This window comes from Penicillium solitum, assembly GCF_028829755.1.
Source record: "Penicillium solitum strain IBT 25940 chromosome Unknown utg000005l_segment0_segment0, whole genome shotgun sequence".
Lineage (NCBI taxonomy): Eukaryota > Fungi > Ascomycota > Eurotiomycetes > Eurotiales > Aspergillaceae > Penicillium > Penicillium solitum.
The window spans coordinates 1,180,983-1,208,415 of record NW_027072125.1 but is presented as its reverse complement, the minus strand read 5'-3'; the positions used below and the strand labels follow the sequence as shown (position 1 = coordinate 1,208,415).

Genomic DNA, 27,433 nt, shown 5'->3' with positions numbered 1-27,433 from the left:
TGGCGAGCCAACAAGGATCGACCAAAAAGTGGTTTGTACATGCGCCTAGCGCATCTTCGCAGAAAATCAAGCGTTCTTGCCTCATTGAGATACCCCTGTTAATATAAATGTGTGATTACTGAAATCCTTTTGGCTCTTACTTTTGATTTCGACAATATACAACATACATTGCAGCCCCACGGTCGTCGTCAGATATAGGTAGTAATGTCCCACAAACCCCTGGATTTTGATCAGTATAATGCATATACATGGCGCTTACGGTCAATGAAAAAGAAGCCCTCTCTAATACCTAGGGTTTCTTTATCCCCAGCATCCCGTATTACCCATAGTATGATACCAAGAAGTGTCACTATTATGTTGTAGATTATTTGGTTGCACGGAAGTTGCCGTATGCAATGAGCATTTTATCATAATATTCACAATACCATTAGTCGGCTTGGGGTGCTAGAGCACTAACTCAGGTCGGATGACGAGAAATTAGGGACCTTCGATGCTAGAGGTTCTGTATGGTTATTCGTGTGAAAGCAAGAGTTGAACTGACACACTAGGAACACAGTGCCGCGAGACAAGATACCCAAATAGTCCAAATATCCTATCAACTTGTTCATTCGCCATTCAGATAATTGGTTCAGATTCCGGTTCACCACCGTTATTCAGCAGGATCTGCACCACCTTCTCGTGACCTCCTGCTAATGCGACATCAAGCGCGGTGCTATCTATTCCGGCATTGACATCGGCACCATGATATAGCAGGATCTGCACCACCTTCTCGTGGCCTAGGAGTGATGCTCCCTGGAGCGCGGTACTACAATCCCCCCCTGGAGCATTGACATCGGCACCATGATCTAGCAGCATCTGCACCACCTCCTCATGGCCTTCATATGATGCAGCTTGGAGCGCGTTGCCATACATACCTCCCTGGGCATTAATATCAGCGCCTTGATCTAGCAGGGTCTGTACCACCTTCTCATAACCTCCCAGTGCGGTGGCCTGGAGCGCGTTTCCATATTGACCCCCTTGGGTATTGATATCAACGCCTTGATCTAGCAGCATCTTCACCACCTTCTCATGGCCCCCAGATGATGCAGCTTGGAGTGCGGTGTAACATCGGCCCCCTCGGGCATTGATATCGGCACCTTGATCTAGCAGCATCTGCACCACCTTCTCATGGCCTTCCTGTGCGGCGGCCTGGAGCGCGTTACCATATAGATCCCCTCCCTGTTCGACGGCCTGGAGCACGGTGCCAAATATATCCCCGCGGGCATTGATATCGGCGCCTTGATCTAGTAGGATCTGTACCACCTTCTCATAACCTCCCTGTGCGGCGGCCTGGAGCGCGTTGCCATATGGATACCCTTCAGCACTAATATCGGCGCCTTGATCTAGCAGTATCTGCACCACCTTCTCATGGCCTCCCTGTGCTGCGGCCTGGAGCGCGTTGCTATATTTACCCCCTTGAGCATTGATATCAGCGCCTTGGTCTAGCAGTATCTGCACCACCTTCTCATGGCCTTCACATGATGCAGCTTGGAGTGCGGTGCCAAAACGACCCCCTTGAATATTGACGTCGGCACCATGATATAGTAGGGTCTGTACCGTCTTCTCATTCTGTACCGTCTTCCCATTTGCCACGTGATAATAGTGTTTATCTGAGCGGCCGTCAGTAGTGAATCCGGATGATGCGACCTGGAGCGCGTTTCCCAAGAATCCACCCTGCTTATTAATGGCGGCGTTTATTTTGGTCTCCCCTAAGCTCGCTATGAGGACACTTATTATGTGCCCAAGCCCCAAAAAGATTGCGTAGTATAAAGGCGATGGGATATCTTCAATAACAAGCGTAAATTTGATTCGAGGATACCACTCATAAGCCACGTCGTGCAGCCGTACCCATGTCAGAAATGACCCTCTCTGGTCCTTGAATAGCCTTAAAATTAGGCCTTCAATGTCGGACTTCTCTTTCCCGGAATTTCTGTAAAAGAAAAACCAATACGCAGCAGCAAAGTGAGCGAAAGGAAAATTTTCCAGCTTTGCTTCATCCAATTCTCCATTCGAGAGCGTTGGATCCAGGAGGTAAACCAAGCAAATTTGAGCCATCTCTGAGTGGGCCTGTTTGTTTTGAATCCTGAATTTTGCTGCGCCTTGTTGGGGAATCCGGTCCAATTCAAGATACTCCTGTACAGAGAAGTGCGCTATACGAGCAATTGTAGTCGGTTCTCCATAGAGATCTTCACCCACTGCGATCTCTATCAGACCAAGACAAATGTCTATAGGATCATCTTGGCTAAATGATCGACCCTCACGATCTAATCTCGACATGCTAAGATCAATAGCCAGGGCGCCGACAAGTTCCTTCACAGTGAGTGGCTGATTAGACACACAAAGTAAAGTCAATATCAGCCGTGCTTTCTCGACGTATTCCTCGTCGATGCTACACAGCATTCGCTCATATGTCTCATCTAAATCACGAGGCAAAGAAGCTAAACATTTATCGAGCTCATTTCGGATCCGGACGCGCTTTAGCGCAAGGAGTTGGCATTCGACATATCTGAATCTGTACAATTATTAGTCAAATTCTTGTACCATTTCTCCTTGTTGTTACTCACACTCCCTGTGCCTTGTCCATCAGCTTTTCTTGAATCTCGTCATGGCGTGATTTCCATCGTTGGAGCTTGGGGTCCATGCTGGGCTGGTAGGAAATGAAGTTTTGAATGTCTATATCTGTCTCCGGATTTCTCATTGGGATATCCTGGTAAGAGGGAGTTTCCAGAGCATCGCGGATGTCGAGTTTGTTGCGGCTAGTGACTAGGAGGTGGAGAGTGGACACGTCCCACTGCCGGATCTTCTTTACGGCACCTAAAACGCCCTCTCTTTGTCGTATCGCGGGCTCTCATCCAATACGTCCAACAAGATGTAGGTGTCGCTGAACTTGCAAATGGTCTGTCGAAGGGAGTTAAGTAGGACATCCACCGGTGGAGTACCCGAGTTATACAATCCGTATAGTTCTTGGAGATCTTTTTCGCCCCCTTCAAGTTGAGCTGACAGCTGCAATAACAATGCACGTAACATGCCGGAAGCATCTTTCTTAGACTCATCGGTAAAGGAAAAGTAAAAAAATCCGATTCCTATACTGGGCTGATGCTGCCTCTCACGGAATGTACGTTCAATCGCCGTCGAGCATAGGACTGACTTGCCACATCCGGCGAAGCCATTGATCCAGAGAAATGAATTGCGCTCCACCAGCCAATTCTGAAACTGCTGGCCGTTAACGAGCCATAGTCCTGTGGTGCTATGGCGTTTCTCGCATGCGGCATTGTGATTCAAGGTCGCATCTGGGGCCATAAGCCAACCACGAATCGTCTCAGAGATGTGCATCGTATTTGTCCGTTCGACGAGTATTTTGAGTTCGGATATCCCATCTTCAAGCCCGGTCTGGTTTCTAACTTGTAGTATGTTTAACGCAAGAGACAATGTTTCACGTATCTCGCCGATGTCCTCTTCAAGCTTTTGTGGAGTACTTTTCCTAAATGGATAAGTCGCCCGGCGTCCGGCAACTTGGGTTCGGTCCTTCAAACTTAGAGTGCTATCCTTTTGGAACTTTTGGCACTCGTCCCTGAGTTCCTCAATGATCTCACGGCATCCCACTGCCGCCTTGTCGATCTCTTGGAGTAGGGCATCGGTCTGAGGTTGGTCATTTTGTCGTGCGCTATCAAGGGTCTGGAGGATCCTGAGAAGGTTCTGGAGATTCAGTGTTATCTTGGCGAGATCAGAAGTCTGATTCTTGTATGCGGAGTAAAAATCGACTAGAGTTTGGGTAACTTGGATACCAAATGACAGCAATCCGGCAACTCCAGATGCGATAGAGAGAGGATCAGCCATAGTGAAAGATTTTTCTGAACTCCGAGGCACTCTATAATTGACGGTTTGAATGTTGAGTGAACACGGTGGAAAGATGATTATAATGTTAGTGTTGGGGGCATTCGCCTAACAGGAGTTGGGCACAGTTTCAGCCTCCTATTTGGCCCCCAAATTTTGGAGGAGCGCCTCTCTAGTACTATTAGTGGAATTCGACGTTCTGTGCGGAGTACGGAGTACGGGGTACTACATATGTACATATACAGTAAGGGGTAGCATGCACGCAATTCTCGTATCCGTATTGGTCATAATAAAGGCTAGATAGAGCAATAGTATGTACTCCATAGGCATTAATTCACTAGATTATTGTTAACTTGAATTCAGAAAAAGGCTGCTTCAAAGTAGTTACATCTCATTATCTTATTAAACACGAGAAATATATATAAATCGGATGATATAAAAATCTTCAACGAATATTCCGCTCTATCTCAAGTTATAAAAGCCGTTCAGCTGTACTCCGACAAGGTTTCTTACTTGGCGCGCTAAGAATCGATGCCCCACGGCTCCGCTTTCAGTCTGTCTCTCCTTTTATTCTTCTTTCTTCTTCTTCTATTTCACGATATACCTCTGTTCCACCTCACCAGAGTCCGTGTCGCATTCTTTCTCTCGATTGCGTCACCTCCAGGACTCCGACCATGGCTTACAACAAATCCTACAACCCCGATGCACTGCCAGCGTAAGTGCATAATCAAATCTAGCGAGAGTCTACAGTTACTGATTACTGACCTTGGGAATAATACAGTCACGCTGAGCCAGAACAGGTACAACATTTGCCACACGCCTCGTCTTCCTTTTCGTTAACGGTCAATTAGGTCGCGCAGATGTTAGGCAACCTGAGTGTATCAGGCCAAAGCCACGCTCCGAGCCACGCCCCAAGCCACACCCAGAGCCTCAACCAAAAGCCGCTCCCTACTCGCCCACCACCGCAGACAACTCACAGCAGCGGTGTTCCTCCCCGCGTTCCTGTATCCAGCGCACCCCCGCAACACGCGTACGCCGCAGCGCCCCCACGTCTCGAACCCCACCAATCCCAATCTCACTCCCACTCCCACTCCTACAGCGGCCGCCCTTCTTCAGCAAACCTGCCTCCGCCGAGCCAACCTCTCAGCCAGTCCCAGTCTCAGTCTCGTCCTCACCCCCTCCACCCCTCCCCACCACCCCAAAACTACGGTTTCGGGCCCCCGCCAGTGCATCCCCAGCGCAACAGACCCCCGCCCTCATCGCGGCCTCCCCAATCGCCCGTTCCACCGCCATTGACAGCGCCCAGCGATGACCCGCAACAGCTCTTTCCCCTCTTTCGCGCCGCGAACGCTTCCCACTCCGGCGCCCTCACTGAGGGCGAGCTTGGCAGCGCGCTCGTGAACGGCGATTACACGTCCTTCCACCCGCGGACGGTCAGACTTATGATCCGCATGTTCGACCGCGACGGCAGCGGGACAATCAACTTCGACGAGTTTGTCTCGTTGTGGCGGTATTTGGCTGCCTGGCGGGAGCTGTTTGATCGTTTCGACGAGGACCGCAGTGGGCGTGTTAGTCAGCCGGAGTTTGAGAAGGCGCTTGTTGCGTTCGGATATCGTCTTAGTGGGAAGTTTATTTCTATTATCTTCGGTGTCTTTGAGAGCAAAGGAAAGCAGATGAGCAATACGCCGAAGGATCCTAGGCTTACTGGTATGAGCTTTGATCTTTTCGTTCAGGCTTGTATTAGTCTGAAGCGTATGACGGATGTCTTTAAGCGGTATGATGATGATCGGGATGGATATATTACTCTGAGCTTCGAGGAGGCTTTGACTGGTAAGTCTTGTTGTTTGGTGTGCGGTTGTTGGGGATCAGTGGCTAACTGGGGGTTGTTTTTACAGAGATTCTTCTATTGCAGGAGTAAAGTATTCTGCTACATTCCCATACGTATTATTCTGCTCGATTTTCTTCCCAGTTGTGGTGTTCTGTCTACGCTCTCGCCCTCTTCATTATACCCCCAACCCCCAATTTGTCTTTTGTCATAGAATTGCCAGGGAACGGCACTGGTCATTGCATGTTCATCGAGGAGTTATTGAGTCACGGATATGCTTGGAATATGAATGCATTGAGATCATCAAAGTATTAGCCATCTTCAAATAAAGCATACGCTCGTCTGTCAAAGTAAAGCCCTATAAAAAAAGCAAGCCATAGTAAAATCTAGATAGTCGATCAGGGGTATTATTATATTAAGGGAATATCAACAGCTGGATTAACAAGACTAATTTGCTCAATCGCTGTCCTCGGTTTCCCAAGAATCGTCATCACTATCCTCATCGGCACGAAGGTGTGCAAATTCAGGATCCATCATAGCCCGCTGCATAAGTAAATCTAAGATCCGTGGTGGGATTGAACCCATGTCGGGATCCGTTCCTGGGGGAAATCCTTCGAATCCCGGTTCTATGAAATCTTCCTCATAGCCGAGATCTTCATCATAATCGTCGAGATCGCCGTAATCATCAAAATCAGGCAATTTATATGCCAAGATCTGGAAATTCACATTGGTTCCTTTGAACATCTCCTTCAGGGCGAGGAAACATTGCTCCGGCGTTTTCCCTTCTGGGACACGTTGCCCAGGAAGCTTAATGGGCTGGGTGATGTCGATTGCGAACACCTTGACGTTAGTCAATTTTGGATAAAGACCCTTTTTACAATCTGTCGCGATGTTCCGAGTCAACTCCCAGATAGAAGAGTTGCAGTCCGTGATATGGAGTGTCTCTACCGAACTGGAGAATTCAGGGTGTGGTGGAAGAGAAACGTGTGGGATGATGATTGTCTCAAGCACGGAGAAATCACGGAATGAGCCAACCTTGACGTGGCTGGAAACGAGTTGTTCGATATCGTCGACGTCCGTTATTTCCATTGAGTACTCGAGATGGAAGAGCTCAAGGGTGTCTTTATGTAGGAGGGCGGCTTCTTGAGCCTCCTTGACGTTAAACTCGGGGACAGTTCCCGTGCGCGTGATTCGTCGGTCGTTAGGGTCCAAGCTGAAATTGTTGTAGGTAAAGGTTTTAAGTTTCTTGCATGCTTGCATTAGCTTTTTGAGAGCGGCAGCATCGATGTGGCAGTGGTGGAAGGCGAGTTGTTGGGTCTCTAATGTTCCAGGCAACCAAGTAGATGGAAACGAGGTGTCGAAGAGATCACCGTACTCAAAGGTCGAAAATGTGACCTTGGGAAGGGTGAGGAATTTCTCGTAGGAAGCAATATCGAAGCCGGAAAGCTCGTCATCACTTTCAATCCAGAAATACTCAAGGTTCGATAAAAATTCTGGATTGCGATGGAAAAGCTGGATGAATGGCTGGATTGAGAATTTGCGCACTGGCAGATGTAGCCCACGAAGATTGGGGGCCTTGTTGGCTAGCAATGCTATGAAGATGCTGATGTCGTATTTGTTCATAGCTGAAATCCATGTTTCCTCCTCATCGGCCAATTGAAGGTCCTTAATTATGCCTTTGAAGAACTCGGAGTCTTCTGCGGCAAGAGAATCGGGACCACCTGGGTGGAATGAGAGAGGCAGGATGGTGATTTGATGCACATGCTTCCCGAGATCTGGACGTCGATAAATTGTTTTGGTGAACGGGATGATCGGCGTTAGATCACCCTCCATGCCATCATCATAGAGCTCACGGAAGAGTAAAGGTTGGGCGACCTCACGGAACTGCCGCGAAACTAGGCAGACATTGCGCAGAGTCTCAATTGCATCGTATTCGTCATCTTCATCTTCGTCGTCATCATATTCGTCGTCATCCAATTTCTTTGCATGGCCATCTTTATCTTTGGCTTTCGTGGTTTGACCTTCGCTCAGTAGGTCGAGATCATCTTCGGGTTGGACAAGAAAAGACACAACGAGGTGTACGAGCTCGATAGGAAGGCTTTCAATGCGTGCCATGATTGAAGATGAGGCCCGCACTGAAGATGGCCTGGGTTGAGTGTAAGTGAAGGTTGAAGATGAAAGGATAAGGATGGCCGGATAAATTATCTTCACGCGTTCCGACGCGTGAAAGAACCATTAGATTATCCTAAAAAGGCAGTTAGGGCTAGTATGCTAGGGCTTTGGTCCACATGTCGAACCGTTTTGGGTCTAGCGTTATCTTTAGTCACTTTTACCCCGCATACGTTGCTGTTGACATGTCCCAAACTTAGAAGGTTACTAGTACCTACACATGTAGGTCGGTAAATAATGGGTGGTTAGCCCAATAACCTAAAGCTCTTCTCTGTAAGGATGGGATCTTAGCATATCCGCAACCAAACTGGCTTTCGGGTACGAAATTCGTGAGTCATGTTGCGATTCGTGTGGTTTTAGCCTGACTTCTAGTAGTATAGAGCAGAGGATTTGCAATATGGTCTATCGTTCTAGGTAACAAGTTGAACTCAGTTTCGAAAACATTAGCTCTCCGTATCCTTTGTACTTCCCTAGGCATATCGTTGCAGCTAAACGTCAACCAGGACCTCGCTATTCTGTGTATGACAGAGTGGCATTCTTGTTGGATGTTTCTACTGTGCTGCGGTCAACTATGACAATCTGACTACCCACTGTCAAGTTTGAATATAGACCAAGTTGGCATATACATCAGCTTGGCCCTAGGTGCTTTCTACTAGTATGATTGTGTATAGTATAAGCGCTTGCGACAAATAGCCTTCCAAGGTTGCTTTTATGGTAAAACATACTACGAATGGATCAAATCATCTAATACAACTATCCATTGACAGGAATGGTGATTATTCCATTGTGGAAAGAGCGACCCAGGCCTATGCCCAAAATCGGTCGACACCGCCATCCTCCAACGTAAATCCCTCAACACCCCTCCTCACCTCGACACACTCCTCCGCGTGTCGATACATCCCTCGACGCGTCAAATGCGCTTTATAAGTACCAAAAGGCGCCTAACTCTATCCTTTACTTGCTTATCGCTTCCTTGAGGCCTCTTGGAACGCACACCAAAAGCTGAGAATTCATATATCATCAAAGACACTCTCAAGAAATTTTCGAACACTCCAAGTCATCCTTCATGGCTTTTAGGAAGACGATTCCATTTACGTTTTCCTAAACAGTAACATTTGCTTCCTCCCTGTCTGCGCTAAGTCTTCCGGGTTACCAAAACGCAGCTGTCAAAGATGATGTCCGAACGAGTCGTACAAGCCAAGTCCTCGTTCATGGATTCGCCAAGGAATATCTCTTCTATTTCTCTCTTCTTAATGCGCGGCGTCCGCTTAATTTGATTGCTATCGTCCGCGTGTTATGCTCCGACATTCATACACACAAAACACATACCCACGAGGAACCGGTTGCCGTGGTATTTTCGAACCCGAGGCTCGTCGTCGTCATCTGCAATTTCACCGTCTACGAGGCAGCGTCATGCGAGTATCCAAATTCGCGGTTGCCGCTTTGGTCGCAACGCCACGAGGTGATTCCCTCCGATGTTCCTGGGTAGGCCGGCCCATGGACCTGAATTTGCTGGCTTCAAATCCCTCTCTTTCAATTCCCAATGATTCCAATTACTTCCGCTGCGATGTTACACCTATCAGTCGTGAGGGGTGGGTTAATCCAGCTCACGCAGAGAGCTGGAGACCTCTCTCCGAGAGATCACAACGTTTGGTCCATTTTCTGCCTCCACATTCTCCGTGCCCTAGAGGATGTACATACATCAATCGTTATGTTTTTGAACTATCGTGAGAACACTCCGACCCCATCTATCGAAGTCGTATAGTCTGAAAGGCATCCACCCCAGCTGCATTTCAAAACTTGGCTGGCTCTAAACAAACTCTTCCATTACAATGCTGTGAGGTCGCTGTTACTTCACTACCTTGAGACATGCTCAACATCTGCAATGACTCTCATATTTAGCTAGTGCAAGCTGTGATCAAATGGGGAGTCCTATGACTGTCACTCCCTACATCATTGTCTTGTATCGAGATTTCATAAGATGTCGCAAAGGGGGAAGCATAGTGTCTTGTTGACCCTGCAATGCTCCAAATCAGATGTGACTACTCCGTTGAAACTACCTATGTCTTGTGGTTGAACGAGTTGATTATGGTGGCTTTCACTTTGTTCTCTCATTGTGCACGACAACCTTACTATGTCCAATGAATGGGATGAGCTGGCCATCGAGGCCTCGGAACGTCCCCGACTCGTCCGCTCGGAGGAATCTGTTCACGCCTGGCACAGAGCCGCCATCGGCTTCAAAGCCGCTGGCCAGGCTACTATTGATAACTTCATCGGCGACAATCATGTTCGGAGTAGCTTCGGACCCATATGCGTGGATTTTCGTTCGATTAGTCTATAGTTATAGCGCCCTTGTCTCGGTTCCGACTCATTATCTTTACTGGGCCTTTTAGCATTTTTGTCTTTTGTTATGTGACTCCCTAGCTAGCTTAGAGAAATTCTTTTTTCCAAATGAGAACAATGTATTCCTCACTCGCGACTTGAGTTCTATTGTAGGTATTTGTCCACAGCAGGTATCTGCTGGCCCTTATATTATATTATTTATGCCTTCGGTCGTTCAAGATCAACAGTAAGGATAAATCGCCTTTTACTTGGTTTGACAGTTACTCGTTCCCTCGTCTCATTATTGTTTTCTCACTTTAAAAGTGAGAGATCTTATTTCCTTAACTCCGAGGGTAGTCTTAACCCTATTGCTACTAGCCAAACTAGTACTCGTACATGACTTTCCACTGTGCCCTTTTCTAACTGGTGTCATTTTCGGACATTTATGCAGTCAGCCGCATTTTCAGCTTCGTGTGGTACTTTTTCGTTTCTTATCTACTTCCTATGGTCATTCTCTCTCTCCATATGTACGGAGTAGTTTAGTTCTAACCTGTGTACTCTGTACGTCTTCTCGGTTATAAAAACCAGATCGGGATCGGTGTTTGTTTAAGGCCGACTCCCGATGACGATCCACTTCAGGGCTGATCGATCTCAACCCAATTTAACGCTTCGGCTTCGCCATTTCGATTAAAGTAATTCCGAAAATACGAGATCCGACCTCTTCATCCCTTTAAAATAAATCTATCACGGATCATGCTGATTCTACCATTCTGACAAATAAAATAAAACAACACATATTCCCGCGATCGGCAAACATTTTATTTTGGACGGAAGGGGCCTTAACTCCATTTCTTTCTAGAAAACTCTTCTTCCTTTCTATTTCCCCCAACACATCGCGATGAGCGAGCGACACCAACCAGATGCCTCGAGCAGTAGTACTGAGATCGATCACCCCCACGAAGAAAAACGCCTCGATGCCCCCAAACAGGAACCTGAGGCGGAGCAACCCCACGACGCGGAGAATGCGACGGAAAAGTCAACAGAGGGTGCGCCTCTAGACCACGCGCCCTCACAGGCGGCAAAGATGGGCAAGAATAAGATTATCGTCGTGATGACAGCGCTATGTGTAAGAAACCTCCGACGTGCGGGAAAAGCGTTCGGGGAGTACAGAAAAGCTAATAGTCACATTCCAGCTGGCTCTATTCTTGGCGGCTTTGGATATGGTACGTGCTCGTTTATTCATCCTTGTTTCGACTTTTTTCTAACGTTGATCTCTTGCAGACGATTATTTCCACCGCCCTCCCTACTATCGCCGCGCAGTTTGGTGCCTCCGAGAGCGGTTTCTCATGGATCGCGTCGTCATATCTGCTGGCGAATGCCGCCTGTATTCCCCTGTGGGGCAAGATCAGTGATATCTGGGGAAGAAAGTCTATCATTGTCTTGGCAAATGTTGTCTTCCTGGTTGGCAGTCTGATCTGTGCTTTGGCGCATAATATGGCCACAATTATTGCTGGTCGGGCGGTTCAGGGTATTGGTGGTGGTGGTATCATCATCCTGGCTAATATCAGTGTGTCGGATCTCTTCAGTTTGAGGTATGGTGACTTGTTGATCCGGGATGGAATAAGGCTAACTTCTATACAGAGATCGTCCGATGTACTATGGTCTTTTCGGTGCAACCTGGGCCATCGCAGGCGCTCTTGGTCCCGTTATTGGTGGAGCTTTCACCACAAGTGTGACTTGGCGCTGGTGTTTCTATCTAAACCTTCCCGTTGGAGGTGTTTCACTCGGTATCCTTGTTCTCTTCCTTCACATTGAATCGCCCAAGACTCCATTCTGGGCTGGTCTGCGCTGCATTGATTGGACAGGGACATTCTTGATCATCGGTGGAACCCTGATGTTCCTCTTCGGACTGGAGTTCGGAGGTGTCAACTACCCTTGGGCCTCGCCTACTGTCATCTGCCTGATTGTCTTCGGTGTGTTCACTTGGGCTCTGGCAATGTTCCTGGAATGGAAGGTTGCCAAGTTCCCCATCATTCCCCCGCGGCTGTTCAACGAGTGGTACAATGTTCTTATCTTACTCGTTTGTTTCTGCCACGGATTCACCTTCATTGCCGCTACCTACTATCTGCCACTTTACTTCCAAACAGTCCTCCAGTCAAGTCCCATCATGAGCGGTGTGTATGTCTTGCCTTTGGTACTGTCTCTTGCACTCGGATCCACCGCCACGGGTATCACTATGAAGAAGACTGGCCGCTTCCGCGAGCTGATTATCGGCGGTATGTCCTTGATGGCCCTCGGATTCGGACTTTTTATCGACCTCAAGGCCTACGCTTCATGGCCCCGTATCATCATCTACCAGTTAATCGCCGGTGTCGGTATTGGTCCCAACTTCCAGGCACCTTTGGTCGCTTTCCAGGCCAACATCCGTCCCGCCGACATGGCCACGGCAACAGCCACTTTCGGCTTCGTCCGTCAACTTTCCACTTCGATGTCCGTCGTTCTGGGCACCGTCATTTACCAAAATATGATGAGTCAACAATCAGCCAAGCTTATCGCCTCCCTGGGCGCTGAAACCGCTGCGGCTGTTATGGCTTCCTTTGGCGGCTCCTCCAAGTCCCTCGTCAAAAGCCTTACTCCCTCCCAGCGCGAGGTCGTCTTTGGCGCCTACACACATGCCCTGAACCGCATGTGGATCTTCTACACCGCCATGGCTTGTCTTGGCTTTGTCCTCGCATTGTTTATCTGCCCTCGTGAGCTGACTCGCAATCACACTGTCCAGAAGACTGGCCTTGCTGAGCAAGAGCGTGCCCGTCAGGAGCTTATCGAGTCTCAGCGCAAGGATAACTCGAAGCCTGAAATCGAGGCCTAATTCCTCTCCCCCCTTTGGATACCCCCTTATTAATTTCTCCCCTCCGTGTTCCTTAGCACACATTCTTCTTAAAAGTTAATTCATATTGTTTAATCGGGTCTTTGTCATCGCAGCCTCAAACACCCCTCCCTCACTTGGGTTATGTTGACGTTATTCTTTGTTGCTGTTTTCATGAGTCACGATGCATATTGACCCTTTGTGTACAAATAATAAAGATAATTGCACAAAACGCATAGAATTATATGCCAAGTTTGATCCCTGCATGCCTTCTTTACCAGGCTCCTTGTCACTGGACTCAACCGTATAAGTACCTACTGTGGACATCTTGGAAGTTTTGACTCTTAAACAACCTTGGAACACTTCTTATATCATGTTATATTAGCCCGTGAGCATCCAGCAGCCCTCCTATAGCTTGCTTTGCACCTAGTATAAGTTACGGACAACCCTAAACTTATAGCACTGCTATATGATACTAGGTTGAGCTATGCTCGAGTTGGTGGTGACAAATCTCCATGTCTCTCTTTTACAGTGGTCAAGATTCGTCCTAGAACCACATAACTGCCGCTCTTGGGATAGGCAACCTTGAAGACATACCGTGTGGAAATAATGGAATTTATACTCAGACCCAGGGAAAAGCTCTATAAGCTATCAACTGAATCATAAACTAAGTGAGCTATTCAACAAATTCTTACCCCCTGGCCCCACAGCGAACTGATTTAGACATTCAGGTCTGATACCTTGTTTGTGCCTCAGGTCGATACAATCTTGTCCTTATATAAGAGTGATTTCTCCTCCTCCTTTCCCACCTCTTCCTTCTCCTCATCTACCTCTGGGCATCGGCCTATCTCAACCCATGGGTTCTCTCCCCTTTTACTTCGCCTTTATATACCTAACCTACCTGAAAGTCAAGATCTCATGCTAGTCATTTCAGGTCATCAACCGGCAGGTTTCTCTTGAGCCTCGATCCCCGTCTCTCTTCCCCTCAGTTCGCTTTCACTTCTCTTTCATAGTCACCGGTCTCTTTCCTCACTTCTCTTTCATTCTTCTCTCATCTCTCACCCATATATTTCATCAAAGTATACCCATGGTACGCCCTGTAAGAACTTTCTCTTTAACCTTTTGCTTGAACTGACAATAACTTGACAACTACAGTTCAAGTATATGCCATCCCTACTCCCCGTCCATGCGCTGTATATAGGACATGATGGAAGACTTTCCGTTCATACTAGCCCCCATCTACGGGTGCTTGTTGCTGCCACCTTCCAAATGTGAGCCGTGAAACACGGTCTGGCATTTATCTCGTGGGCATGGTGGATCAACACCACATCTCACGTAAAACATGATATCAATGATGACACAGTTACTCTTGCCCTCATCATATACGTGGGGTCGAGTATATGCATGGCAACACGTCAAACCTACGTGGTATGGATGTAAGACCTCGCAGTTCCAAGCAATCTTGTTAAATTGCGAAGAAATGCAATGAATGATTCAACCCCTGGACAATAAACTAGCGGGTATATCCCGGGAATTCGAGGAATCCCTGCTTGCGAAGGATCAGGTCGTCGTCGAGTGCCGCTAGTGACGGCGCAAGTTCGAAGGCCTGGAAGACCACTCATCTGAAAGACCTACAGCGGCAAGCCTAGAAAAATACCATTTCCGGAACAAAAGCCATGTGGACCTTACCAGGACCTCCAATTCCGTAAGGAGGCCATATTTGCTGACGATGAACTAATCGAAGCCCATTCTGATGCTTCGACTGCCACTCTTTATCCTGTCAGAAATTAGCACGGCGCACACCTAACCGTGACCCCGATAACCTCAGAGAGCGCAGCCTTGACCGTGGGTATGACTGGAATCCGCACTGACTGCAACCGGGACATATGTATCCCTCTGTACTACTAGAAAGAGGCCATGCTGGCTGGTCCTGGACCCATTAAAGCCAGTTCTGACGCTGACACTCTTCAGCCTGGGCTGTGCCTCCTTTTCGACTTCTCGGTCAACCACTTTCAGCGGTCCATCGCCTCTCTTATGCATAGTCTCGATCACTTGCTGATCAATGTCGACAGTAAATCCGGGACCGAGAAGAAGACCCATTCAATCCCGCCACTCTCTGTGATCATGGTAGGGAGTCCCGAGGACACTGGAATCCTGGATCCAACTATAAGGGCTGCTCCGCCGCCTTATTTGGTGCCCTGGCAAGAAATACGGAATTGGGAAGGGGGAACGTGGTCGACCGGCAAAATGTTCGCCGCCACCACTCAAGTGGCGATTGTCAACACAGCGTGGGAGTCGAAAGACGACTCGAAAGACCACCTCAACGAAGATGAGACTCCAATGAATGAGCTGGAGAAGTTGTTCGAGAAAGCGACATTTGACCAGTGGGATTGAACATGGTCAAGCTTTTGCGCGGCAGGGTCGTTCTTTCCATGGTGACACCACCTCCTTCAGCGAAGACCAGGCTACTGATATTATGACGTTGACGATCCAATGACCAACCTTATACATTGACACAGCTCACATCGAGATAATTGATAAATACCATGACCTCTGACTGTCATTGTTTGATAACACCAAATCCTTCCTGGCTCGGTTCTGTCAAATCTGCACTTCGTACAGCCCAAGGCAGACGCCCGTTTCGGGTTGTTTGTCGGCTTTTCTTTTTTCTTGGCATATTTTTGCCGCACCTTTCAGACTTAATTCAACCTTGGTGCTCTCTTGTGGTGGTATTTGCTTGTGAGTTGTTAGGCTCGCATGGTCATGGTTATATTGTGTTCTGATATGTTAGTCCGAGGTCATCCATAGTTCCTTAAGGAGTGGGTCGGACTTGTGTCTATCAGGACATCAGGACCCACATAAATCGCTCTCCCCACCAATTCTACCTCTCCTCACTTTCTCTTCCCCTATGCTTAGAATTCTGAATTGAATTCCCTCTTTTATTTGAGAAATTTTGGCTAGTAATACTTTCGGGCATCAACGCATGGCAACAGCCTCGTCAGCATGGTACCATTATCATGCCATAGCGTATACCAATGCTTTCTTTTTCTTATTTTGTTTCACTGTAGTTCTTATTGAGATCACATAGCTTTCTTCTATGGTTACCAACCCTCAGCTCTGAATGTCAACTCGCATTTTATCATGCAGTTCGACGGAGTAGATGGGTCTCTTTCTGTAGGTCCTTCCTGACAGTTCTGCTTGTTCTCCTACGTTTGCATTTCAGGAGGCTTGGAGATCTGAGGTTGTCATGCACATGTGACTAATTCACTATGAATATTATAAAATAAGAGGCCTGCATCTGAAACAGAGAGACCCATGGCAAATACTAACATTGGTATGATCAGATGACTGACAGGGCTGTGAACCCAAAACGCAAAACAAGAAATAAGGTCGCAGGGACCGATAATCTCAAACAGTTGGCCCGCCGTAAAGTCGGTGTATTATCCTGCCCCCGGCCGGATGAACACGTCAAGGGTGTGTGTATTGGGCAAAATTATCAGGTCAATCCGGCCGACCCGGGGGTTTGAGTGATCGACAATACAATGGGACCCCTCAATCGATGGACATTGGATAAATTCACCGAATACATCTCTGTCACAGATGGTCAGGATGGAATGGGGAGTAGCATGAAACACGCTAGCTCATGGAATCATCGGGATTCGATATATGATGCTGCAAGGTCAGGCCTGAGTCCAAGGTTTGGATTTCAGCTTACGTGTTCATGCGAGCCTTAGTGTGTTCCAACCTTGGTTCAGGCTGTGTTTATTCAGCATCGCCCGAGAACCTCCCATGGATGCCTGAGAGATCTAGCCCATTTGGGGAAATGTCAGAGATCCTGGGATCCAGCCTCCATCAATTATTCCACTTGTCCGCTTCGGTCTTTGTTTTATTTTCCCCCAATATGACAGGCTACGTCACTCTGTTACATTTTCCGGTCTGGGTACAACCCTCAGAGCCTATTAGAAAAGACCTCGGGATTGAGCCTCGATGACTACACTGCCCGGTTGACGTTCCTCTCATTCTCATTGGAGGGGGTGCCATCAGTTCACCCGGTCGAACACTTGTGGCTTGCAATAAGGTGCAGCAGAGCCACAATCCATACACATAGTCATTCACCCTTCACCGTATATCACATATGGCCGTTAAATTTCGAGCATATAAACGTCTTATATCCTTCCTACAAATCCAAATCGCCACTTGAACCCTGTTGATTACTTTACTTCCACAACTCTATTTACTTGTCCAACATTTCCCTGTCACTGTTATCATATCACGATGGCATGGTCTCCATACAACGTCCCCCCAAACACTTCCGGCACGCCTGGTCAAGACCAGGGTTCTAGAGATGCTTATCACCCCTATGGGTCTGCTGCTCATCAGTACCCTCCCTCTCTGGCAACAGAACCGTCGACGTTCCCTGAGAACCATCTTCCGTACAATATTCCCATGCAGCATCCCTCCGCACCAGTAAATCCCAACTACCACATACCCTTTCTCATGATTCGTACCGACTTCGATTCTGCCAATCACAATACGGTACATAATCCCTCGATCGAGAGCAATAGACCTGGTGAGCTCTCGCCCTTGAGCTATCTCAGCTCTGGGCCCAGTACTGCGTGCACCACACCATCGGGGTCGGGATCATCCACTCCCGCCATGCAAGAAATGCCCCAATCAGGTATAGGTGGCCATGAAATGCAGACCATCTATGGTGCTACCCGAACACTTAGACCGAGACACGAGTAAGCCATCCGTATAGTGCCCAGCTAGCATATCATCATCATGCTAACATCACCCTTGTCATTCTAGCGAACTTCACGAGACGTACCAATGCAACTGGAAAGACTGCAAATACCGCGGTGTGTTCTCCCGCAAGGGTGTTCTCATGCGTCATATAGAAACGCAGCATGTCTCGCCTTACTCAATTGGATGTCCTGTGTGTGGCAAGCTGTTCTCTCGACGGGACAATATGACTGAACACTTGGGAAGGATTCATTCGCAGCGATTATGATGAAAAGCTTGAGTTTGCATTGGGTCTGGCGTCATTTGGAGAAATCTTTCTGTTGAGTTTCGATTATGGTAGACTAGCGTTTGGTGTTGATATTCAATGATACCCAGAGTTTTGGAGTTTGGTTTTTGCTGTGATTATATTTTGATTGGGAACAAGAAATAATGGAATATCGGGCGGAACGGATAATAATAAGAGTAATAATAGGACTATCGACTGTCAGCTCATGCAGCTAAACTCCGCCCCATGCGTTTGCATATACGAGCCCACCAATGTAGTTCGCCCGCAAATGCACGTCCCGTCACACGCAATCACACTCGGCGCTTAAGCCAATGTTTGAGGTTCTTTTTATAATTTCGATATCCTGGGGTAAACTGGGGATCGTCCAGTCTGTAAGTCAACAGCGCCCTACAAAGTTCCCGGAACCCTAACTTGACGGTAGAAAGTCTGGCATCATCGGGAGGATCATTAACCTCTCATCATGCTATCCATCCATGGGTATACCTAAGTTAAAGTCCCTGGAATAGATATGCAGTAATATTATTCTAGTATTCTAATATTTTCCAACCGCCCCCAGCGCTAGCCCTAATTAATGCAATGTAGCTCTCAAACGAGGATCCCTGTCGCATCCATGTTCAGCAACTCCAATAACTAGTTCGCATAATGAGACTTTTTTTAAATAAATCTTCAATTTGTAATTATCAGAGTCTAACTGCATGATGAAAAAGCACAAGGGTTAAATGAAACGGGTGTTCAAAGTGTTTAAAAAAAGAAAAGAAATAAGGAAAGAAACGAATCTAGTCTTGAGAATATGTCGATCTCTCGTATCTCCCCAGTCATCCTTGTGACTCCGCGTGGTTAATGATCTGCATTTTCCAGACGAGACGTGACGTGGCGTGGCAGCCAAGGAGAACAACTTTGGCAATGAATAACACTGGATATCAACCGATTCCTACGCCCAGGTCCATGGAATTGGAATTGGTGCGTGCATGTCTCAGCTGCTTTCTAATTTTATAATCATAATCAAATGCACTATACACCACGTCGGGACTAGCAATGACCCAAGGTGGGGGTCAAGATCTATTATACAGGTTGGTCACTCTTAGCACTCGTTATCAATAGCGTTTAGTGTCAAACTGTGTCGATATGATTGGCTCGTGGCCTGCAGCATTATCACATTTCATATTATCCTCCTGCTACTTTGGGGCGCCACTTCTTCGGGCCAGAAACCGAGAAATCAAGAATACAAATGGTGTGTTCCCTGCAGCCAAGGACCCTTAGAGACCGGGATATCATGCTCAGCTCGTTAAAAAAGCCACGAATAATGATTCCGTTGCTATTGGAATCGGAATTGTCCCTATGTAGTAATGTTAGACATGGGCTTCATGCACAGAACAAACCCCGGGCTTTCTAGAACGCAAATCGAGTTTTCTAGAACGATTCTGGGGGCTACTCCGAGTAGTTGCGTCAGTCTCCCCAAGTTTGTTCCCGCCCGTTCTTCTTTTTATTATTTTTTTATTCCTTTTTGTCCTTCCCTCTCCATCAGTGGTGTGTAGTCACCCCAAGTGCGGCTTTTAGTGAAGTTGACCTACCGCATTTAGTGAGATTGGCCTGCCCTGTACCCAGAATCACATTAACTCGGATTTATAAATACTCGGCTGCCCTTCATCGGCTTAAAGAAATATTATTCTATCTAACTGCCCACTGGTATTCGTGTAACTTGTATCCACCTTCCCAACGCTCACACTCTACATCCAGGTCAGCGATTATACCATGATGGCGTGGCCAACACGCAACAACAACTCAACTATCTCGGAGGCCGCGTTTCAATGGACCGATGCCGAATTGGAGAATTGGAGAACCGAACATCTCAAACAGCCCGAGACTTTTCTGTTATCCCCGTCGCCTGATCCATCCACCACCGCGAGAACACCCACTGCTCGGCCTCTTTCATACAACTATCAGTTCCAACTTCCCTCCACACAATTCCCCTCTATGCCGGTTGCCCTTGGGGCAATGCTGTCCCCCACTCCTTCGTCATCATATCTAGGTCCAAGCACCATCAAGCGGTCCATCAACAATCACAGCCCAAGATCCGTTCCAACCCACGCAACCCACACCGCCCCCTCCCCAGCAAGCCTCTACGACGCTAGATGTCCCAGTCCCTGGGATGATCTCCCAGTCTCGACTCCCATAATAAAAGAGACATTTCAACTGGATGAGGCGAGCAATGGACATAACCAGACCAAAATGCCGTGTCGCTCTCGTCAACGTGGAGCCAAAAGAAAGTGTGTATTTTCTTCTTTTCCTTTGGGATGTAATCATCTTACACACATGCTGAACACACCTCGTATAGGGAGAACGATAATTACGGAACCTTCAAATGCGAATGGAAGGGCTGTCAATATGACCGTCTATTCTCACGCAAAGGTGTGCTCATGCGACACATCCAGACTCAGCATATCAATCCACGTGCTTTCAAGTGTCCCTGGTGCGACCATGCTTCGAGTCGACGGGAGAATTTGAAAGCGCATAGACAATCGATTCACAAGGAAACTTTGTAGGATTTCATGATGGAATGTATGTTTTTGGTGTTTTTCGTGTTTCGGATACCTTGTTTTGCTTTTAGATACTCGGGAATATATACTTCGGCTAGAGTGGAGTTTGGGGTCAGATTTTATGTTGGAATATATATATTTGTAATTTTTTTTTCTTTTCACTGTTAATTTTTATGAGAAAATTGAAGATGGGAATCACATGTGGGATCTAGGATTGGAGTGACACGAAATATAGAACACTGATATAATCGAATAGAGCGAAAAAAAGGGTGTCCTCCATTTCCAAGCTCAGGTGGTGGTTGACATGGGGAGGATCCACATCACACAACCCGGGGAATCAGGCCGAATAAGGCCGCACAGGGTCTATGGGTGCTACCTAGAGCTATAGCTAATTTGTTTAATTTTAAAGTAATACGGCCGAGGTCTATTTATCTTGCTGTTGCCATGGGAAGAATAATTTAAGTTCGCAAAACATGAATGCCATGGTAGATTGGAGCCAAAGCAAGGAAATGCAATTTTCTTCTATAACAAAAGACGGAAGACGGACGCACGAAGAAGCGGATCGATTGACCGGTTTGTTGAAATTTGAAATGGTATGGAATTTGGTGCGTTTAAGCGTCAGATACAGAATGGGAGAAGTGACGCTGCGCGACCAGACACATCATGCTCGCCAATTGTAAGAACAAGGAGAAATATCGAGACGAAGCTCGTTCCCAGTATCTTGGGGTCGACACAGCTATGAAAGTGTAAAATTTTTTGATTCGTAGGGCTTTGTTGGCCCTGCCTTCTCCCACGAACAAAACGTTATCAACCCGCCAACTCCATCACCTCAAATCAACATCGGCTCGTTCCGTCGACTTTTCCTTGCCTGACCGACCGTCTGTGCGAAGAAGGGAATCGCCCACTGAAAACAACACAAAGAAGCCGTTTAGATGTTGGAGGGGTAGAGCATAACGCGGACGGTAGCGCCGAGGGACTTGGGGGGGAGGTTGTTGCGGAACTTGGCGCGCACAACACCGGAGTTGCCTGGAACGAGTCAGATAAAACGAATTTCAACTTCGAAAGGGTTTCCAGACACAGAGGACCATTCGGAGATGGTCTTGAGACTGGTTGTTGAATTCACGTACCGTGCGGCCGGGTGACCTTGCCCCAGATCACCCGAATGTTGGAGCCGCGGACCTCACGCTTAGCACGGTAAACGAAAGCGACCTTCTTGCCGAGGTAGAACTTGGCGGACTTGGTGTCATCAACACCCTCGATCTTGACCAAGCTGTATAACCATATATCAGATTCCATTTCATCGAGTATTCAATTTCATGTGCGCAGGGTGTAGATACCTGGTGTTGGGAGTCAGGGCGTGCTTGGAGCGCTGGAAGCTCAGGTGACGTCCCCTGTGAAAAGAAACTCGTATTAATGCTCTGTCCATATCGTATATTGTTTCGATTTGAGTGGCGATGTCTTGTGTCCCCCAAATCGGTTCTCCATGTCGAATTCGTGTATCCTTAAATGCGACGATGAAAGTGCGGTGGTTAACTTACTTGACGTAGACTAGAAAAGAAGAAAATAGTTAGCACATGTCTTTTTATCCAGTGTGCGACCACACAAGGTGCCTGCTCGAGACGCGGGTTTGCGATTTCGAGACCGCCAAAACGACGATCGATAAGACGTTCGAGGGATTCACTCACGGCGGTGTCCTTGTTCCGAAGGCATTGTGTCGGCGTTTCTCTGGGGAGCGGGCAAGGAAAGAAAGTCGAAGGAATGACCCGCAAGATCAAAAGTCGTTCCCGTTTGTCGTGGTTGTCGTCGCTTCGATAGAGTCAGGCGCACAATCAATTTGGGCAGCCGTGTGTTGGTTTTCGCCCTAGCCCAAACGGGATCTTAGCGAGCCACAGACCACGTGACGATCAGGGCTAAGCGAGATCCCGTGATGGACACACCGCTCACTACCTTACATCAGCGATTAGATAGGCAGAATTTGAGATGAGATAAGCTTTTATCAGGATTATTATTTCTCCGATCCGAGCCCTCGACGCGGTCATTTACCGATCATTTACCGCCCTACTTTTTTTTTTCTGCCACTCGGGCTACTGTAGTCCGACCCGGCAAGTCCAAGCCTGCAAGCCTGCAGCTATCCAGCTGACAAACCTAAGCCATGACGACAGGGGTTCCCACCTTCAAGGTTCAAAGGTTTCATTCAAAGAAAAAAGCAATATGCAAAGGCTATCGTTGGCAGCTTGAGATAGTGAATTGTTTTCATCAATTCTAGCCAGCTTGAGAACGCAAGAACAACCAATATCTTCAAAGGATAGCAGTGACATGATCCGGGTAGTCTGCCGGTAGATTGTATACTTCAGACCGAGACCACTGATTGGGAAATCTAGAAGTTCCTGTATTCTGCCCCACATCCTGGCTGACGGATCACTGATTGCCTTTGGGACCGGTTATGTACAATATACAAAGTAATGTACATGTATTGATTGAAACTTGGGACAACTTTCAAGCGGACTCGTACGAGACGTCAGGAACTAGACTAGGGTAAGAGTATAGTTAGATAGGGTAGTATAGTATAGGTAGTATAGCCCCCAAGTAGCACTCAACGGTTAAATATGTATGCTCCGGATTCGGACCCTCTAAGCATAGATCGGGTCAATACCAGTCTCAAACCGGACTTAAGAAAGTGGCCTCTCGCGGGAAAATAGAATCCGTCTGGGACAAAATGACAAATGTGCCGATCCATCCCCACGATTTGGGTCACCGGTCGAGGTTCTTATCGAGTTGCGTGCTCAAGGTCTGTACGATGTATTGTACCTGTTCTTGCAGATTCGGTACTTTAATTTGATACACTCTCTTATAGGATTTTAGTGGGCACACTGCAACCTTCCCCTCGATGTGATGACTTTTTATCCTAATGCAGCTCCGCTCTAGATACATATGCATACTAATATCCAGGCTGACCGCAAATTTGTTCATAAATATAATATAGCTGCCATAACTCCGTATATAACTTTGAATATTGTCATGGACACGTATCACTCCACAGTCGAATTCAGCCTGTTTTGTTGGCGCAGTGTGATCCGCACCTATAAGTGAACTGCACTCTTATCAGATGACCTCCCCCTATTTTTTTTCTCTCTGAAAGCAAGCTGTTATTAAAACAAGAATAAGCGACATGCTCACATCGGACTTCCTTGACAATTCCCCCGATCTATTTTTCATCACCCCGAGCCCCGACCCGAGTCTCAGTTGTAAGCAGTGCTGATAGATAGCCCTGGCTCCGCGGGGCATTGATAATCAAAACGGGTAAGATCCCGTGGGATCTAAGAGTGGCTCAAAGTTCAGGATCGATAACAATGAGCAGGAATATTGGACTTGAGACTCTCCAGGACTTGATATAAGAAATTTGACTGGAATTTGCCACGAGGCTAGGAGTATGTATGTCCTAAGTTTGGGATTAAATAAAGAGAAACAAAAATAGTTATAGTCTTATGTATAAGTACAAGAATAAAATCAAATAAAAGAAATTATCAAAAACACCTAAAAAGTGATAAATACGCCTTGGAGTCATAAAATACAATACCCAGAAGCCCCACCAGCCGAAGCTGTGAACTTCCGTTAAAAAGTACTCCGCCGGGCCCTGTTAGTATTTCTCAACATTCTTCTTCTTCTTTTTTCCTTTTCCAAACTTGCTCAACTCTTCTTCATCTTCATTTTTGTGTATTAAGCGGTTGGTGCAAGATGTCTAGTGTGATCAACCAGACCGATGACCGTCAGGGTGCTGGGTGAGTTTCCCCTCCTGCGTCTCTGACATCACTCCTACCCCCCCGGTTGCGGAAGTCCACCCGCTACCTCCAGCTCAATTCAACCTCACCTTATCCCCAAAATTGTGCTATTTTGGAGTTATTGCCTTCATCCCGATAATACTCAATCCTTTCCCGGAACGCTTTCGCAGACCATCTCTGCTCAGAGAGCTTCCCCACTCAACCCCTCAATTGCCGTGTCAAATGCAAAAATCTTTCTCGGTCAATTAAACCAAACACTAACAATGGATATCGCATTCAGCACCATCGAACTCAAAGATGATACCATCATCGTGGTACTAGGCGCATCTGGTGATCTGGCGAAGAAGAAGACCGTTCGTACCCCTCCAGGATGTGATGACTCTTTGACGTACTAACCAATCTATAGTTCCCTGCACTCTTTGGCCTTGTATGTGCTATTTCCACTAACTTATCTAGTTCTTGCCCACTGATAATTTTGCTATAGTTCCGCAACAAATTCCTTCCCAAGGACATTCGGATCGTCGGATATGCACGGACAAAGATGGACACCGACGAATACCTCAAGCGCGTTCGCTCGTACATCAAGGTCCCCACAAAGGAGATTGAAGATCAATTAGATCAGTTCTGCAAGATGTGCACCTACGTTTCCGGCCAATATGATCAAGATGATTCGTTCATCAACCTGAACAAGCACCTCGAGGAGATCGAGAACAACCGTCAATCGAAGGAGCAGAACCGCGTCTTCTACATGGCACTTCCTCCTAGTGTCTTCACCACTGTGTCCGAGCAGCTGAAGCGCAACTGCTACCCCAAGAGCGGTCTCGCTCGCATTATTGTGAGTTTCCCTGGACAGCCTGACCCAAAACGAACCTCATATTGATACATCTATTCTTTTTAATAGGTCGAGAAGCCCTTCGGTAAGGATCTTCAGAGCTCCCGCGACCTCCAGAAGGCTTTGGAGCCCAACTGGAAGGAGGAGGAGATCTTCCGTATCGATCACTACCTTGGTAAGGAGATGGTCAAGAACATCCTAATTCTGCGATTCGGCAACGAGTTCTTCAACGCCACATGGAACCGCCGCCACATCGATAACGTTCAGGTATGCGGTGAAGCGATCTTATTCCGGAATTATGGTCCTAATATCCGCTGCAGATTACATTCAAGGAGCCTTTCGGCACTGAGGGCCGTGGTGGATACTTCGATGAGTTCGGTATTATCCGTGATGTTATGCAGAACCGTAAGTATATTCAATCGCACTGACTAGATGTAGCAAAAAAAAAAAAAAGCTAACAATTCTATAGACCTTCTGCAGGTTCTCACATTGCTTGCCATGGAGCGCCCCATCTCCTTCTCCTCCGAGGATATCCGTGACGAGAAGGTCCGTGTTCTCCGCGCTATGGATGCTATTGAGCCCAAGAATGTCATCATCGGCCAGTACGGCCGCTCCCTCGACGGTAGCAAGCCCGGCTACCTGGAGGACGATACTGTGCCCAAGGAGTCGCGTTGCCCGACTTTCTGCGCCATGGTTGCATACATTAAGAACGAGCGTTGGGACGGCGTTCCCTTCATCCTCAAGGCCGGAAAGGCCCTGAACGAGCAGAAGACCGAGGTTCGCATCCAGTTCAAGGATGTCACTTCCGGTATCTTCAAGGATATTCCCCGTAACGAGCTTGTCATCCGTGTTCAGCCCAACGAGTCCGTCTACATCAAGATGAACTCCAAGCTGCCCGGTCTCTCCATGCAGACGGTGGTTACCGAGCTGGACTTGACCTACCGCCGCCGCTTCTCCGACCTCAAGATCCCCGAGGCCTACGAGTCCCTGATTTTGGATGCCTTCAAGGGCGACCACTCCAACTTCGTCCGTGACGATGAGTTAGATGCCAGCTGGCGCATCTTCACTCCCCTCCTGCACTACTTGGATGATAACAAGGAGATCATCCCCATGGAGTACCCCTACGGTGAGTTTACCCGTTTTTTTTCTCCTCCAACCATGACATGTAGCTAATTTATATCTAGGCTCCCGTGGACCCGCCGTCCTTGATGACTTCACTGCTTCATACGGCTACAAGTTCAGCGATGCCGCTGGCTACCAGTGGCCCGTCACTACCTCGGCCCCCAACCGGCTGTAGGTTTTCGGAGTATAGCTGTTTACGATGATTATGGGAAGCGGATTCGGGATACAAAGGAATTAAAATCTCTATTTTCTGACTCTGGTTGATTGGCCGGCAGGCAGGAGTCGCGTCATACTGTGATACTTAGGTTTTCGAGACCAATTCAAAATTAGGATTGGATGCGACGCACGCAATGAAAGATACTTACGCCCTTATTTTGTTCAGATTTTTTTGGTGGATATCGTCCCTTTAGATTTGAGAGTTATAAAATCAGCTGTCATCCACCTAGTATCTATGGTAATAATATGCACGGAGTAAAAAGAAACCCTCAGGCAAAGATACTTTCCTAATAAGGTAAGTCCCGAATTAGAGCCCCTATACGAAGTTTGCCGAGTGCACGTACTCCGTACTTTGTACCTACATGATGTCCCGTGTCTACTTTGTACAATCCCCCTGTACAATGCCCTGTGTTTCTATAATTGGCTCACAGGGCCCTGTGTTACGTCATCACACGTGGCCAATCAGCAAGGGTCCATCAAGATGCTGACATAAGACAGAGGTCCAGCCCTGGCTGCAAACAAACGTTGGAATATGGAATGACTAGAAACCTAATGCATTTAGAGTGGGAAACTAGACTCCGTACACAGACAAATAAAAGCCACAGCATAGCCGACCCTGACATGCAAAAAAAAAAGCCGGGATCGGCATAAGGGTTCCAGGGTTGGCGGGTCTCTCGTAAATTAAATGAATCGATAAGGCCGGGGGCCCGCATAGAGGCGCTCAGGCCAACACGGATTTTCTCTCCCTCCTCTTCAACTGTGACAAAGGGTCTTTTTCTCTCTCTTATAATTCCCATAGACGATTTTCGATAACTGCAAAGACACCCATCGATACCTCCGTCGCAACCCAGCAACCCTTCCCC

At 47.5% G+C, this 27,433-nt stretch overlaps 11 protein-coding genes across 11 annotated transcripts; 7 read left to right on the top strand and 4 right to left on the bottom strand.

The window, feature by feature from the left end:
• Positions 1-615: 615 nt before the first annotated feature.
• On the bottom strand, positions 616-3,876 carry N7455_008072 (uncharacterized protein; the record flags this gene model as incomplete). Its single annotated transcript, XM_065605800.1, has 3 exons — positions 616-2,551; positions 2,604-2,842; positions 2,899-3,876. 3 exons carry the CDS (start codon positions 3,874-3,876, stop codon positions 616-618), a joined length of 3,153 nt encoding a protein of 1,050 aa, XP_065460749.1.
• Positions 3,877-4,547: 671 nt separating this feature from the next.
• On the top strand, positions 4,548-5,791 carry N7455_008071 (EF-hand domain-containing protein; the record flags this gene model as incomplete). The annotated part of the gene is made up of 4 exons (XM_040955601.2): positions 4,548-4,588; positions 4,655-4,673; positions 4,725-5,703; positions 5,769-5,791. 4 exons carry the CDS (start codon positions 4,548-4,550, stop codon positions 5,789-5,791), a joined length of 1,062 nt encoding a protein of 353 aa, XP_040813999.2.
• Positions 5,792-6,154: 363 nt separating this feature from the next.
• N7455_008070 (uncharacterized protein) lies at positions 6,155-7,813 on the bottom strand (the record flags this gene model as incomplete). Its single annotated transcript, XM_040955653.2, has 1 exon — positions 6,155-7,813. One exon carries the CDS (start codon positions 7,811-7,813, stop codon positions 6,155-6,157), a length of 1,659 nt encoding a protein of 552 aa, XP_040813967.2.
• Positions 7,814-10,001: 2,188 nt separating this feature from the next.
• On the top strand, positions 10,002-10,208 carry N7455_008069 (uncharacterized protein; the record flags this gene model as incomplete). The annotated part of the gene is made up of 1 exon (XM_040955684.2): positions 10,002-10,208. One exon carries the CDS (start codon positions 10,002-10,004, stop codon positions 10,206-10,208), a length of 207 nt encoding a protein of 68 aa, XP_040813940.2.
• Positions 10,209-11,087: 879 nt separating this feature from the next.
• N7455_008068 (MDR family MFS transporter) lies at positions 11,088-13,058 on the top strand (the record flags this gene model as incomplete). The annotated part of the gene is made up of 4 exons (XM_040955522.2): positions 11,088-11,315; positions 11,383-11,412; positions 11,471-11,781; positions 11,831-13,058. 4 exons carry the CDS (start codon positions 11,088-11,090, stop codon positions 13,056-13,058), a joined length of 1,797 nt encoding a protein of 598 aa, XP_040814020.2.
• A 1,510-nt stretch (positions 13,059-14,568) lies between these two features.
• On the bottom strand, positions 14,569-14,941 carry N7455_008067 (uncharacterized protein; the record flags this gene model as incomplete). The annotated part of the gene is made up of 3 exons (XM_065605799.1): positions 14,569-14,661; positions 14,713-14,832; positions 14,864-14,941. 3 exons carry the CDS (start codon positions 14,939-14,941, stop codon positions 14,569-14,571), a joined length of 291 nt encoding a protein of 96 aa, XP_065460748.1.
• Positions 14,942-14,972: 31 nt separating this feature from the next.
• Positions 14,973-15,449, top strand: N7455_008066 (uncharacterized protein; the record flags this gene model as incomplete). Its single annotated transcript, XM_040955602.2, has 1 exon — positions 14,973-15,449. The coding sequence occupies one exon, from the start codon at positions 14,973-14,975 to the stop codon at positions 15,447-15,449; it is 477 nt and encodes a 158-aa protein (XP_040813897.2).
• A 1,829-nt stretch (positions 15,450-17,278) lies between these two features.
• N7455_008065 (uncharacterized protein) lies at positions 17,279-18,084 on the top strand. Its single transcript, XM_040955727.2, has 2 exons — positions 17,279-17,797; positions 17,865-18,084. Exons 1-2 carry the CDS (start codon positions 17,331-17,333, stop codon positions 18,064-18,066), a joined length of 669 nt encoding a protein of 222 aa, XP_040813917.2. The 5' UTR covers positions 17,279-17,330; the 3' UTR covers positions 18,067-18,084.
• A 1,752-nt stretch (positions 18,085-19,836) lies between these two features.
• On the top strand, positions 19,837-20,627 carry N7455_008064 (uncharacterized protein; the record flags this gene model as incomplete). Its single annotated transcript, XM_040955625.2, has 2 exons — positions 19,837-20,351; positions 20,420-20,627. 2 exons carry the CDS (start codon positions 19,837-19,839, stop codon positions 20,625-20,627), a joined length of 723 nt encoding a protein of 240 aa, XP_040813835.2.
• A 922-nt stretch (positions 20,628-21,549) lies between these two features.
• On the bottom strand, positions 21,550-22,331 carry N7455_008063 (60S ribosomal protein eL33; the record flags this gene model as incomplete). Its single annotated transcript, XM_040955713.1, has 5 exons — positions 21,550-21,647; positions 21,749-21,891; positions 21,959-22,012; positions 22,160-22,169; positions 22,307-22,331. 5 exons carry the CDS (start codon positions 22,329-22,331, stop codon positions 21,550-21,552), a joined length of 330 nt encoding a protein of 109 aa, XP_040813968.1.
• A 2,025-nt stretch (positions 22,332-24,356) lies between these two features.
• On the top strand, positions 24,357-26,529 carry N7455_008062 (glucose-6-phosphate dehydrogenase; the record flags this gene model as incomplete). The annotated part of the gene is made up of 8 exons (XM_040955523.2): positions 24,357-24,400; positions 24,681-24,753; positions 24,807-24,827; positions 24,885-25,235; positions 25,302-25,499; positions 25,553-25,637; positions 25,702-26,358; positions 26,417-26,529. The coding sequence occupies 8 exons, from the start codon at positions 24,357-24,359 to the stop codon at positions 26,527-26,529; spliced, it is 1,542 nt and encodes a 513-aa protein (XP_040813892.1).
• Positions 26,530-27,433: the final 904 nt, after the last annotated feature.